We start from the raw sequence: 15,696 nt of genomic DNA, 5'->3' as shown, positions 1-15,696 counted from the left end.
CAATACTCACCTCACATTCACAATCAGAAAGTGAATGTGTTCAAATCATTAACCAGTTGGGCCTGTAAAAACTGTTCAATGATTCACATAGCAAGTGAATAATTAACCTGTGATCTGTGATACTGCTGGCAAGAAATTAAAACTGGTCTAACCCATGCCTGATTCTTGGCTCTGCATTGGATCCAAAGCAAGGGTGTGCTTTTTCCTGGAGTGGATACTGGAACATTATGTTAATAGTGGTACACGTACAAAGATTGTGGAAGTGTCCAGCCAGAACCAGAATCTACTAATATCTGTCAAGTCCCAGTTGTGGTGCAGGAACAATTCCTCCTGAATTGGAAGTTCTTAATCTTGCCCATAATCAATATGAGGAGCAATCTGGCAGCATCCCTTGTATACAGTATATTCTTGCTCAGTACAGAGTGCAAGCTGCTATTCCTCCTTACTGTCCCTTTCTCCTCCCCAACTCCCTATTAATGGCTGTAGTGATGTATTCTAGTCATTTAATGGACTAGTTCTATGCATCTTACCTATTCAAGGTATTCTATGAAAAACAATAAAGATCCTATCTCTTGTAATTTTTTGGAAATCTGTTTTTTTTTTAAAGAACACAATGTGTACCTTGAAACCTATAAAAGAAGGCATAAGCCAATGCAACCTTTTGGCATTGAAAAAAGGAAACAATATTGATCAAATCCAAGTTTGGCAATATAATGTGGCAGCTAAACCTGGACATGGTGTGTGTGTGTGACTGCAATTATGAGAGATCAGAATAAATTAATTATGAGTCATCAGACAAAACAAATATATACAACATTTGGGCTGGGGGTGTCTTATGGAGAGAGTCTTTGAAAATGCATCAGGAAATTTTAGCAGGCATAGCTTTTCTCACTCCTGCAGGACAAGTCACACCTGCTGACATTTCTACTGCCACACAACTGTTAAAGGTTCATTCTACCCTTTCCAAACAGCTGTGGGACAAGGGGCTTCTCCGGGCTGGTGGTTTTCTGCAGGTGTATTTTACAACATGCCACTGACACAATACTAGTGCATCAGTGATAGATTTATACTGGACTGTTCACAAATCATTCTGTCATATTAGTTGATCTGTGATGCTTCCCTAATCTTACTGGTTTGTTGCTACCTGGACATGCACATTTGCACTATAGTACAACAAAAGGGGGACACCGTCCCCCCAAAAAAACATTTGTGGTATAAAAACAGAATTTCAGCAGGAAGCTATGGGACATGCACTGATTGGAAATGAATTAGTGTGTCCACCTTTTAAAATGTGCAGGTACAAACAGTATTGAAAGTGGGATGGCATATACCTATCCTGATACCATCACGAGCTCAAATTGTCATGAATGCACAATAAAAAGGACATCTGGAGGGGCCTAAGATTCTGATTCCTATCAATATAGAGCCCTTCCAGGTGTCTTTTTACTGTGCATTCATGGTGATTTGTGCTCAAAATGGTATGGGGGAGCTTACATGTGATCCTGTTTTCAATACTGTTTGTGCCTGCAGAAATTTCAGGGCAGACATACTGCTTCAGTTCCAATCATAACTTCCTATTGAACTCTATTAAATTTTCATAACACAAATGTTCTGTATGTTGTTTGTCAGCAATAGCATAAGAATTAGGTTGACATCCCTTAACAGTATTTTCATAACAGGTGCACATTTTTACAACTGTGATATCATCATCTTGACTGCTTTTACATAGTCATCTTTTGCAATTTCTGTAGTTTTACTTATCATTGAGGCACATTCAGTGCCATGATATTTGGGTTCCCAGGATTATTCATCTGACGAAAACACAGCAGTGATATTTTCTGTTTCATGAAAGTGTAAATCGCTGATGTCAGTGAGCAGGATGTTTTGGTTAAGAGAAAGGTTAGAGATGAATGATTTATACTTAAACTGGCTGTCACTGGATGGAACTCCTAGAGTTTTAAGTGGCACTTGGACAAGTCATATAACCAATTGTGTAGCTAGACAGCTGTAGATAGATAAGACATTGAACTGGATTACCACAATAGGATAGGTAACAATAGAATTGTGGAAGGATGTGGAAGTTGGCAGAGAGGCATATTTGGAAAATGGCATCATTACGATCCAATGCAATGGTGCAACTAGGGAGAATTTTGCTGTTTGTTGGGAGTCTTGCCTCCTTTGTCTAGGAGTGAGGATCTGTCTCTCGGAGGAAACCTAGAACTCTTAACCTGAGGAACTATGAAGCTGGTCTGGTGTTTTAAACACACATAAATAATAAATAATCATAAATTGATTAATTCATGTATAATATTTAATTAATTGATAGATTAATTAATTAAAACATTTATAACCCACCTCTCATGATGGCCTGCACAAACCCTGCCTATCCTTTCCCAAATCTTCTTTGACCAAAGATGCAATTGCTCAAAGATAGGATGGACATGTTTCAAGCATCACCACCACCACCACCCTGCTGCCCCAAGTACATGATGATGTGTGTTCCCTTTAGCTAAATCTGTCTGACAGGAACCCAAGAGATCCCACACATACACAATTCACATTCCTTACCTACGCAAAGCAATAATTGCCCAAGCACTCATCTCTGAAGTTTTCCTTGTTGTGTGACATGCCTCATGCTGTCCCAAGATATCTCCCCAATGGTCAGTCAGACACCCTCATCCACTCCCCTTCCACCCAAGATATAGGCGAAAGAGTTTTTTAAACTAAATTTTGTTTTCATTGGCACATCTTTAAAAAACAAAATCCTATTCCAGGCATGTAAGTGGGCCTTTGTAGCTTTCTTCCCAACTGTCCACCATGGAGGGTCTTGATCCCCCGCCGCCGCCAATCTTACAGTGCATATCAGAGCCCTGGGATGGGGTTAGGGTGAGATAGGGAATGGGCAGGCAGCATTAATTTTGTCATTAGAGACTCACGTAGCCTCACTGACATAGAGGCTTTACCTTATTGGCTTTACCAGCTTTTCTTAGTATGCTGGCTGTGATCTCTCCAAGACAGAGATGGTTTGACCATCTACCTATGCTCTTACAACCTCCAGATTGGACTAATACAATGTATGCTTCATAGAATATCCTTAGAAGATGGTTCAGAAGCTAAGTAATGCAAAATACAGTTGCTCAGATTCTAACTGCAGCAGCAAGTTTATATGCAGGTTGATATCTCTCCATTAGCATTTCTAATGGTCTTGCTGCTTCCAAGCCCACAGCCAAGAGCTGGAGCTTGCATTTAAAGCCCTAAACAGTTTGGGAGACAGGTACATAAAGAAGCACCTATTTCAGTATCAATTTGCCCATGCTCAAAGTTCATATGCTGATGCCCTTCACCATATACTATCTATGTCAGACGTGAAGTGGGTACCAACCCAACAGAGTGCTTTTTTTTTGTCCATTGTGCTGGTCATGGAATGCTCTCCCTTGCACCAACATTGCTTTGTTTTAGGCTTCCAGCAAAACCCTCAGGTTTTCAAACTGGGATGGAGAATCTGCGGCCCTCCAGAGGTTGCTGGACTACAACTCCCATCATCTTGGCCACTGGTCATGCTGGCTGGGGCTGATGGGAACTGGAGTCCAATAGCATATACAAGAGCACGACCTAGCTTTAAAAGTCATTTTTGCATACTTTATTGTTGACTGCTCTTTTCTTTACTGGTTTCATCTTTTCTTCTTTCTTTCTTAATCTAACTTTGTATATATTGCTAACCCTGTAAAACGCCCTGGAATCATAGAATAGTAGAGTTGGAAGGGGCCTATAAGGCCATCAAGTCCAACCCCCTGCTCAATGCAGGAATCCAAATCAAAGCATTCCTGACAGATGGCTGTCCAGCTGCCTCTTGAATGCCTCCAGTGTCGGAGAGCCCACTACCTCTCTAGGTAATTGGTTGCATTGTCGTATGGCTCTAATAGGAAGTTTTTCCTGATGTCCAGTCGAAATCTGGCTTCCTGCAACTTGAGCCCATTATTCCATGTCCTGCACTCTGGGATGATTGAGAAGAGACCCTATCCCTCCTCTGTGTGACAACCTTTCATGTACTTGAAATGGTATCTTATCTCCCCTCAGTCTTCTCTTCTCCAGGCTGAACATGCCCAGTTCTTTGAGTCTCTCCTCATAGGGCTTTGTTTCCAGTCCCCTGATCATCCTTGTTGCCCTCCTCTGAACCTGTTGAATCAATTTTGCTGGAGGGTGCTATAAAAATGTTATAAACAATAAAATAATATCCCACCAGTGTTTCAAAACTAAAAACAAGACAAAACAAAATACAATCCTGCTCATGTAAATCCATGGTGACATCTGCTCCATTCAATTAAATACTCCATCATTGGAATTAATGGGAGGAGAGGTTGAACTGATATGCTACACTTTAGATTAGATAGTTTGATGTTCCATAGATACATAGGGCCAGATGGAGCACCTGGCACTTATTCTCTGAAAAAGTGTTCCTGCTTACTTCCTCACTCTTGCACAATTTCTTTCCTGTGAAAATTAGCCATAGTCTACTCATCCTCGACAGATTCCCATTTCTGAGTTAGGGTGACCTGGGAAAGCTTATATAACATTGTGAAAATAGCATCTTCATAGCATATGCTTGCTGAGGAGTCAGTGTTGAGAGATCAAGATTTATTACAGAAAGTCACATTAATTAGTGTAGCTCTTGGACACTTAAGCCTCCTGCCCCATGATATATATCTATCGTTAGAGAGCCTGAGAAGAAAGGAGAAACAATGATGACCCACAGACAGAAGAATTAAAATGGTTTCTAGCACTGTGATCAAATACACCTGTCACCAGGCCTGTGTAGACAGTTACACAAAGTGTCTTTTTTGGGGGGGGAGGTCAGGATCATGCCCTCATCCCCTTCTCACTGCTCCCAACCTCTATACAGTGGAGGTCCTATGTTCACAGGGACATGCAGCATTGTTTTTGCAGCAGGTAATGCTGAGATACAAGAGGAAATGTGTCTCTGTGAATGTTGGGATCTTCCCATCAAGGTCTCTCATTTTCCCCCATCCACCCCAATATCATAATATATAATCACAATGTGTAATCATTCTTCTAGGAATATCATTTTAGCTACTTGCTGCTTTGCCATTTTATTGTGTTTGCTTTCACAACAACCAGAGGAGGTAGGCAGTTACCACTATTCCCATTTTACAGATAAGGATCCAGGGCACTATCTAGAGGTCTAGATACCACCCCATAATGTCCAAAACTGGAAAGAGGCCTCAAATCAGGCTTCCCAGATCATCCAAATCCAGCTCTCTAACCACTTGGCCACACTGGCTCTCAAAGCCCCAGTTTTCCCTGCATAGCCTCCTTGGAAGTCATTGTGCCTCTGCATGGTTTGGGACTGGGATACCTAAAGAAAACCTGTTCTCACATCACCCTCCTGTATGTATTGAGATAATGAAGTAAGGCTCTCATCTGGGTGTGCAGGTGAGGATCAGAAAAGGAGCTGTTATAGCAGAAGGACTGCTTCTATGACACTCCACCTACTTTACTATCTTTTTGTTTTCCTGGGCCTTTAACACTCTGAGTTCTGAAGCTCTAACCTGCTATTTTTCATTGTTGTTGCCATTGTCTTTCATTTGTGTTTTTATTCTAACTTGGTATTGTTTTTATTTATCCTTGTTGCTCTAGGAGCTGATTGTTTGAATAGTGATATATAAATGCATCAAATAAACAACATTTTTATTAATGACTTGGATGAGGTGCAGGGAATAGTTACCAAATTTGCAGATGATACAAAATCGGGAGGGATAGCTAATACCCTGGAAGACAGAAACAAAATTCAAATGGATCCTGATGGCTGGAGCATTGGGCTGAAAACAATAGAATGAAATTTAACAGGGATGAGTGCAGAGTTCTATACCTAGGGAAAAGAAACCAAATGCAAAGTTAGAAGGTAGGGGATATGTGGCTTAGCAATACAAGTGACAAGGATCTTGGAATTGTTGTTGATCATGAGCTGAATATGAGCCAACAATGTGATGTGGCTGCAAAAAAGGCAAATGCTATTTTAGGCTGCATTAACAGAAGTATATTTTTCAAATCGCATGAAGTACTAGTTCCTCTCTGTTTGGCACAGGTTAAGCCTCATTTTGAGTACTGGGCATGTTTAGACTTGAGAAGAGGAGACTGAAGGGAGACATGATAGCAAGTACTTGAAAGGTTATCACAAAGAGGAGGGCCATATCTCTTCTCGATCGTCCCAGAGTGCAGTACATGGAATAATGGGCTCAAGTTACAGGAAACCAGATTTCAGCTGAACATCAGGAAAAACATCCTGAATGTTAGAGTGGTACAAAAATGAAACCGCTTACCTAGAGAGGTGGTGGGCTCTCCAACACTGGAGGCATTCAAGAGACAGCTGGACAGCCACCTGTCGAGTATGCTTTGGTTTGGATTCCTGCACTGAGCAGGAGGTTGGACTCAATGGCTTTGCTTACTTGACTCTTACTCGACCCTTGCCCGTCGTGGCTTATTATGAGCTGCAAGGACAGACTGGGCGAGGGGATCAAGATGGTGGTAAATATGTCCCTGGAAGAGGGAGTAATGCCATCAGCTCTCAAGGAGACAGTAATACAACCAGTTCTAAAGAAGCCCTCCTTGGATCCCCAAGATCTGAACAATTTTTGCCCAGTCTCAAATCTGCCATTCATGGGCAAGGCAGTTGAGCAGGTGGTGGTGAAGCAGTTGCAAGTGCATTTGGAGGAAGTGGATTATCTGGATCCATTTCAATCAGGCTTCAGGCCTGGACATGGGACTGAAATGGCCTTGGTCGCCTTGGTGGATGATATGAGGAGGGCATTGGATGGGGCAAATGCACCTTCCTTGTCCTCCTAGATCTCTCAGCAGCTTTTGATACCATTGACCACGGTATCCTTCTGGACCGCCTGAAGAGATTAGGCATAGGGGGCAATGTATTGCAGTGGTTCCGTTCCTTCCTCTCTGGTAGGTACCAGAGAGTGGCATTCAGGGATGAGATTTCGGATCCTTGGCCTCTCACTTGTGGGGTGCCACAGGGCTCCATCCTCTCCCTGATGCTGTTCAACATCTATATAAAGCCGCTGGGGGCTATCATCAGAAGATTTGGGCTGCAGTGTCACCAGTATGTGGATGACACAGCTCTATCATTCAAATCTTCACCGAGGTTGGCTGTAGACACCCCATCCAAATGCCTGGAGTCAGTGAGTGGCTGGATGGGAAGGAATAAGCTGAAGCTGAACCCTGACAAAACTGAGGTACTGTTTGTGAGAGACAAGGGAAGGTTGGGGGATGTTGACCTGGTGCTCAATGGGGTACAATTGCCCCTGAAAGACCAGGTTTGCAGCCTGGGGGTCATTCTTGACTCCCAGCTGTCCATGGAGGCTCAGGTCTCAGCTGTGATATCCCATGTACCTGTTTTACCATGATGTAACTTCCTAATGGGTGGGGTTACTTACCTGACTTCCTCCTCCTTTGTCCTGGGGGATTTTTGAATATTCTCCATTGCTGATCTATCCACCATAGAGAGAGGCCGCATGGCACAGATGCTCTCTCTGAGAGCATCAATACTAAACCACTAAAATGAACTGAGACTCCTATTTTCTTTCTTCTAAGCTAGAGTCTATGTTCCTAACATACGAGGTTGTAAGTAAACATTATTTTCTTTTACCTAAAAGATTGTCTGTTGTTGTTTATATAGAGAAAGGTGGGGCTGGTTTATTCTCATTCTGATGCTTGTATTTTTATATCTCTGCTAAGAAATAGGACCAACCAAATTAGTTCCTATTTCTGTGTGTATTTTTATAATACCGAACACATGCCCTGGTCTCCTCTCACCTAGACTACTGTAATGCGATCTACGTGGGGTTACCCTTGAAAATGGTCCGGAAGCTGCAACTGGTACAGAATGCGGCGGCTCACCTGATTAAAGGCAGCTGTCGGCGAGATCACATCACTCCAGTGCTGAAGGAGTTGCACTGGTTACCGGTTGTTTTCCAGGCCCAATTCAAGGTGTTGGTTCTGACCTTTAAAACCCTATATGGTTTTGGCCCAGTCTATCTGAAGGAGCGCCTCCAACATCATCAGAGATGCCGCGCAACAAGATCAGCCTCAAAAGGCATTCTCTCTATCCCACCAGTTAAAACAGCTAGACTGGTGAGGACTAGGGAGAGGATTTTTTCAATTGTGGCCCCCACTTTGTGGAATTCCCTCCCAAATGATCTCCGCTATGCCCCCTCTATGATGAGCTTCCGCCAGTCCTTGAAGACCTGGCTCTTCAGGCAGGCTTTTGGGGTGGGTCAGGTTTTATTATTATTGTTGAGATTTTTAATGTTTTAATGTATTTGTATGTTTTCATTTTGTACGTCGCACAGAGTGGCTGGACAGCCAGCCAGATGGGCAACTAATAAATTTAATAAATAAATAAACAAATTATAGGCCCCTTCCAACTCTCTTTACTGTTCTATGAAACAAATGGTGAAAGGGCCATTGTAGCTCTGGTAGTGTACATGCTTTGCATACAAAAGGTCCCAGGTTCAATTTCTGGCATCTCCTAGTAAGGCTTGGAGAGACTACTTTCTGAAGTCCTGTCAGTGCAGACAATACTAAGCTAGATGGATCAATAGTCTAACTTCCTGTATTCCTAAATACATGCATATAGTGCTTCTCCTTCATCATATGAGTACAATGGCACTATGATATCACCCTCCACTTTTCTAAGTCTGCAGGATTCCATCCCATATAGAATCATAGAATAGTAGAGTTGGAAGGGGCCTATAACGCCATCAAGTCCAACCCCCTGCTCAGTGCAGGAATCCAAATCAAAGTATTCCCGACAGATGGCTGTCCAGCTGCCTCTTGAATGCTTCCAGTGTCGGAGAGCCCACTACCTCTCTAGGTAATTGGTTCCATTGTCATATGGTTCTAACAGTTAGGAAGTTTTTCCTGATGTCCAGTCGAAATCTGGCTTCCTGCAACTTGAGCCCATTATACCGTGCCCTGTACTCTGGAACAATCGAGAAGAGATCCCAGCCCTCCTCTGCATGACAACCTTTCACGTACTTGAAGAGTGGTATCATATCTCCCCTCAGTCTTCTCTTCTCCAGGCTAAACATGCCCAGTTCTTTCAGGCTCTCCTCATAGGGCTTGGTTTCCAGTCCCCTGATCATCCTTTTTGCCCTCCTCTGAACATGTTCCAGTTTGTCTGCATCCTTCTTGAAGTGTGGAGACTAGAATTGGACGCAGTACTCAAGATGAGGCCTAAGCAGTGCCAAATAGAGGGGAACTAATACTTCACGGAATTAGGAAACTATAATTCTGTTAATGCAGCCTAATATAGCATTTGCCTTTTTTGCAGCCACATCGCATATATTGTAAAGATTCAGGTTTTCTTTGTGCACCTACTTCTCACTTTGACTTCTAACTTGGCAACTCATCCTACTCAGTTCTTGGCCACAGAGCAGTTTCATATACAGACCTTCTCTTTTTTTCAATCACCATTCAAAACTCTAACACCTTTGGTCTGATGGTGGCTAGCAGACTGGATCTGCTTCTATTCCAAAAGTTCTTTCCTGACAAATACGAATGTCAATAAAAGGCTTTCCCAAACCCATATATATGTATTTTCATTTCATGGCAAATGAAGAATGAATATGAAATTAATTAGCTTTGCTGTCCAGCTGCTAGGCGGAGATGTTTTGGTTCTGCTTATTTTAATTACATTTCCTTCATGGTCAAGTATGAATCTTTAGTAGATATTACTGAGATTAGAAGTAGCTATTAATGCAATTATATAAACAGGTAGATCAGCCAGGAATTAACCAGAAGAGTATAAAATGCACTCACAGCTTGTGCTCGGCTTATTGCCTCTGCTGCAAACTCAATGTGGAATCAGATTCCTGTGTGAAGGAAAGAGCCGGCTGCCGCACGGTTGGTCGGTCTTTCCAGATTTGGCATCACTGCAGAGCTGATAGGTGGGTAACTGGTCAGTGTCCCAGAGGGGTTTTTTGTCTGTGTGTTCGGGGAATCCAGAAATGATTGCATATTTGTAGGTGTTGACAAGCTGTGCCCTAAACTTCAAACTTAGGGAGCTTCCATACAGTCACTATTTTAGAGGAGGGATTCAAGCATGCACTGGAAATTTAGGCTTGTGCATTTAAAGTGAATTAGAACACTCTCTATTTTGGGAAATGACGGGGAAATGAATTGAAATATCTGCTGCTTAGAAGTGCTAATGATTAAGCAGCATATAAATACCTTAAATAAATTAAAATAAAAATTTATAATAAATAAAAGCATGGGATGAACAAATGATTAACAGGAAGATATATAAACACCCAGCAAGCAAATCAGGATGAATATTCATAACTACCCTGTACACAAGTACGAACTAATGCTCAATAAAGATCGGACATACTAACCTCCACATAAACTTTGTGCAAGCAGGTCAGGATGAATGCTCAATAAACAGGTCATCTGGAGGAGCTCTTAGAATAAAAAAGAACTTTTCCTAGGGAACATTCGATATGTTGGTGGGTGGTGGCTGCAGCCAGAGATTTGTTCCGCTGTCAGTGGTCTGTTCGCTCAACCTGTAGGAAGAGCTATCTTTTTTCAAGTGGTGGCTATAATACTAGATCATAGGTTCCAAATATTGAGTATGTTTGTCCCAAGAGACCTTTTTGCAATTTAATTAACTTTGGTTTAACTTGGAGCTGTTCTTAGCTTGCACAGAAGCTCTAGAAGCAACCATGTACTAAATGTGTAAATTTATTTTTTTAAAAAGGAGGGTGAAAACCCTTCTGTTGCTTCTTTATTTCAGCATTAAATGCCTGCTACCATAAGATTGGCAGAACATTATTATCCGAGTGTATGCGCATGCATGCATCTGGATTCCTTTGCTTTTGAGGGATCAAGTGGGTTCTTTAAGTGCTGCTGATCCTTGGAAACACAAGCACATAAGAATGACAAGACAAAAAGAAGGGAAAGGTAGTCATGATACAGAGATTCTCTTTATCAGGACAAACGTCTTTCCCTAGGACACTCCTCATCTTTACAGATGTACATATTACATTGCTTAACTAGGAAGTTACCACTTGGACCTGCCCTCCCTCATTCTACCCTGTGCACATATTGGCATTCTGGTTGCAAATTACGTATAGGCTGGCTGCTGATTTGTTTTTTTTGTGTGTGGACATCTATGCACACACACGTATGGGCTCTGCACAGGCACAGGACCCACAACTGACTGCAGAGAGACCACAAAGAACAGACTGTTTAGGAATGGCAATTGGGAAGATACATTGATTTGGAAGGAGTGACCCAGATCCCCCTTTCTGTTAATAAGCTATCCGATTTCACAATGTCTAATGTGACTTTGCCTTGCTTTGTCTTTGCATCCAGCATGAATCCTGCCCTTTTCATCTCTCTCCCCCTAGTCTTTGCCCTGACTTTAGGGCAGAGCATGTCCCTTTGTGTCCCTGTTGAGTACGTCATCCATGTGGAGAAGAGAGAATGTGCCTACTGTCTGGCCATCAACACTACCATCTGTGAAGGATTCTGCATGACCCGGGTACATTCTTACAAGACACTACAGATGTGTTCTTGGTTGGTTAGAAAAGATGGAGTTTTATTTAAAAAGTAGCTTAGGCTCTGTGGAGCAAAATGAATATAGGAGTTAGACAACAGAGAAGATGAATGGAGAGAGAGAAAGTTTGAGACAAGAAGCTTATACTGAATATGGAAGGGATAGGGGAGACATGGAAGTAGTAGAGACTTTGAATTAATAGACTTTGACTTTTCATAGACATGGAAGTGATCCAGGAGAGTCATCTGTTGAAAGCTATCACCTCTCTCCTATCATACCCTGCCCTTTCAAGGGCATTTTCTTAATTTTTAAAGATAAATTTTCCTTCAAGTGTATTATTCTCCAGCATATTCAAGAATGTTTTCTTTCTTTCTTGTCATGAAACTGATGAGAGCAGAAGCCATTTTTAACCCAGCCTTTGGGTTATATGCCACTAAAAGAAGAGCTTGTAATCAGAAAATAGGAGAATGTGATCCTGTCCCACCAGCTCACATCTGGCCCTCACTCATTACTTGCTGTTGGCTTAGGGTTAGTGTCATACTGGCACTAATAGAGAAGTTGTTCCTGTTGATCTTCAGAAATGGTTGCTGCCCTGTGCACAGCCAGAGAAAGGTGGCCGTGTGTTGTGTGTGGAAGAGGTAGGATCAACATGACAATTGGAAATGTAAACTGACACAGAATTAAGACCAGAGATGAAAGGCTGACAGTGAGAAGTTGGTGATCTAGGAAAAAAGAATGTTGCAATTATGGTGATGACAAACAAATAACAAGAACAGTATGTACTGGCAACAAATTGGACTAGAAAACCGTTGTCTCAGAAGCATGCCTGAGCAAAAAACTGCATAGTGAGTTTAGCAAAGTTCCATGAAACACATTGTGGGCATGAAGGAAAAACCAGAAGTTCAGTTTTATCCAGGTAAATCTTGAGAGGTCTGCAGGTATCTAGGAAGAAATGACCATTAGAAAAGGTAGAGTACTGATTCAGAGACAAAAAAAAGCCCCAGAGGATAATCTAAAATTGTAGTTAACCTAAAATTGTAACAGGACAAACCAAAGGATCAACAGAAGAGGGAAAGGAGGTCACAACCAAACTGTTGCATATTTAGGAATTTGATCCAACTCAGCAATCCTTCCTCAAATAATAATATTGAGTAACCTTGTAGGGAGCTAAGCTAATGTCACAAACTCAATATTATGGTGTGACTGCACATGTGCTATAGCTTGATTTAGCTTGGGGGTCCCGCACAAGAATGAAAATGCCTTTCTTGCTTCAGCTGCACAGTAACAAAAATGTAACCATTGGGTGGGACGATACCTTGAGTACTGCATCCAGTTCCTGACAGCGCACTTTAAGAAGGATGCAGACAAACTGGAACAGGTTCAGAGAAGGGCAACAAGGATGATCAGGGGACTAGAAACAAAGCACTATGAGGCTAGTGAAAGAACTCGGCATGTTTAGCCTTGAGAAAAGAAGACTGAAGGGAGATGTGATAGCACTCTTCAAGTACTTGAAAGGTTGCCACACAGAGGAGGGCCAGGACCTTGTCTTGATCATCCCAGAGTGCAGGACACAGAATAATAGGCTCAAATTACAGGAAGTCAGATTTTGGTCAACTATCAGGAAAAACTACCTGTTAGAGTGGTACGCCAATGCAACCAATTACCTAGGGAGGTGGTGGGTTCTCCAACACCGGAGGCCTTCAAGAGGCAGCTGGGCAGCCACCTGTTGGGCATTCCTTAAGTTGGATTCATGCATTGAGCAGGGGGTTGGACTCGATGGAGTTATAGGTTCCTTCCAACTCTACTATTCTATGATTCTATGAAGATGAAGTGGAGAGATTGTTGTCTGAGCACAATCTAGGTAGGATTAAACAAAAAGTCATTAGAATGATACAATAACCACTGGCATTCTCTTACAGGATAGTAATGGTAAGAAGCTGCTGCCCCGGAGTGCCCTGTCCCAGGAAGTGTGCACATACAAGGACATGGTGTACAAAACCGTGATGATCCCTGGCTGTCAACACCATGTTGTCTCCTACTATTCCTATCCTGTGGCTGTGAGCTGCAAGTGTGGGAAATGCAACACTGATTATAGCGACTGCGTGCAGGAGGCAAGCAGTACTGGTTATTGTACTTTATCCCAGAAGCTACATAACCTATGAGGCCCTCTCTCTCTCTCTCTCTCTCACTTGCACACACACAATCCATTCTGCTACACGGCAAATTTTTGGCAGCCAAGAATAAATAGAATGGGTAGCATATTCAACACTTGTTTTGTAAAATTATTCGAATAGAAAAATAAAATAATCAGTTGTTAGTTGTTGTTTTTATCTAGGACTCCTAGACACAAAAATATTTTGCAACACTGAGAATAAAGCAGTGTGACAGTCCTGCAAGGGTGGCTATGACTGTGTGCTTTCCCAGCATAGTTGTAGAAAACTGCACACATAATGTCGGGACTCTCAAGGGATCTGCATTTCTTCATTGGATTCATTCTCCTGGAGAAAGAGGAAAAAGAAACAAAAAGGAGGCAAGCCTGCCCCTTCCATTCTTGCCTTGGTAGTTAGAGGAGATTTGCACCAAGGGCCGGAATTGCTATATTGTTCACAGCAAATGTATCTACAAGCACAATGAATGTAATTGCACTGAGAGCTACACCAACATTACATTATCTCCTATTGCTTACTTGTCAGTCTGCACTGTTGCTGCATCAAGTAGTAACAAGCAAGGAGCTCAAGCTCCTCGTGACACTCTAAAAACTATTTTATTACATCATGAGTATTTGTAAACAGACTACTTCATGAGATTTTACTTGCCTATGAAAATTCATGCTGCAATAAATAAGTCCATCTTAAGATACCACAGGACTCTTGGTTTTCTTTGGAGAAAAGAAAGAGTTCCAGTTGTATGAATTGTAACAGTGCTAATTAGATATATAAAATAATCACGAATTGTGCAGAATGAAGATGGATAACTGGGGTGCAACAACAGGGCTCAGCATAGCTAGAAATTGAACTATCACCCATAACATAACAAGCTGAATGCAGTGATCAGTTCAAATGTGCTCCTTCAGTGGAGGAGTTTCATTTGATCTTGCCAAATGGGATTTTTAGACATTTTTTTAAGGACACTATTTCTCACAACTTTTGCAATTTCTTTGTTTTCATAATGCTGTAGGGCTTGGCTTCACTAAGACTGACTATGACAGGGGTGGGGAACATGTGGCCCACCAGCTGTTGTTGGACTACAACTTCCATCACCCTAACTACAGGCCATGCTGGCTAAGACTGATGGCAACTAGAACAGTTGCCTCACCCCCGAACTAAGGCAACTGTAGAAAGAACTAGTGACTGCTTCTTGGATTCTAGCAGATGAAAAGACTGAGAATATTTATTCCCATCAGTGAAAATGTATTCACAGAACACTTCTGATTATGCCCATGACTTCCTGACAACAGCCATGGCTCTCTGCCTTACAGTAAATCCTAATATGAATTTACTTCTCCAACCACTTGGAGACCAGTGAGGAAAAACACTGAAATAACTTCTGTATCCCTTTGAGTCCTGTCCTTTCTGAAGTTTGGGTAACATACGTTTGTAGGCTGTTCACTCTTGCTTATGGAGTCTAATTTGCCTGATATTGCTAAGCAGGAGGTTTTCAGGGACTGAGGGCTCAACATTTTTGCCCATGCACTACTGAAGGTGGTGGTGGTGGTGGTAATGTAACCAGATCATGCCATTTCACACAATCCTTTGGAATTACATGCCCACACAGAAACTGGTCATTTTCATGATATCACAGGAAGTAAAATACATTAACAAGCAAGTTCCTTCTCAGCAACAGGGCTCTGACTTCTGTTGAGTAGAGTGAAGAGACAGAGTGACAGGTTGTTGCCAGTTCAGAAGACTGGGTGTATTTTAGTTAATCTAGCAAATTAGCAATTCTTACAGCAATATATTTGTCAAAATACATGTGAAGATAGAAGAATGCAAGTTTGACAGCTGAAACAGTCCCAACCATGTTCAACCCATTATGTCAGTAAAAAGTGTAGATGGCAAAGGGTACTTTGCATGGTCATTGTAAAGACAACACAGACACACATTGCTCTAGTC

At 42.0% G+C, this 15,696-nt stretch overlaps 1 protein-coding gene across 1 annotated transcript; it reads left to right on the top strand.

Moving 5' to 3' along the window:
* The first annotated feature begins 11,401 nt into the window (after window positions 1-11,401).
* On the top strand, window positions 11,402-13,758 carry TSHB (thyroid stimulating hormone subunit beta). Its single transcript, XM_061630342.1, has 2 exons — window positions 11,402-11,569; window positions 13,504-13,758. The coding sequence occupies exons 1-2, from the start codon at window positions 11,402-11,404 to the stop codon at window positions 13,744-13,746; spliced, it is 411 nt and encodes a 136-aa protein (XP_061486326.1). The 3' UTR covers window positions 13,747-13,758.
* The last annotated feature ends 1,938 nt before the right edge of the window (window positions 13,759-15,696 follow it).

Source organism: Rhineura floridana, chromosome 6 (genome assembly GCF_030035675.1).
Source record: "Rhineura floridana isolate rRhiFlo1 chromosome 6, rRhiFlo1.hap2, whole genome shotgun sequence".
Taxonomy (NCBI): domain Eukaryota; kingdom Metazoa; phylum Chordata; class Lepidosauria; order Squamata; family Rhineuridae; genus Rhineura; species Rhineura floridana.
Note: the sequence above shows the minus strand (reverse complement) of the source record. Positions and strands in the feature narration are given on the sequence as shown.

What these genes read in the sequence shown, in the direction of transcription:
- TSHB (XM_061630342.1), top strand. Translation starts at nt 11,402, where the DNA reads ATGAATCCTGCCCTTTTCATCTCTCTCCCCCTAGTCTTTGCCCTGACT. An exon ending in AAGGATTCTGCATGACCCGG is followed by an intron (nt 11,570 to 13,503) that starts GTACATTCTTAC and finishes ATTCTCTTACAG; the next exon opens with GATAGTAATGGTAAGAAGCT.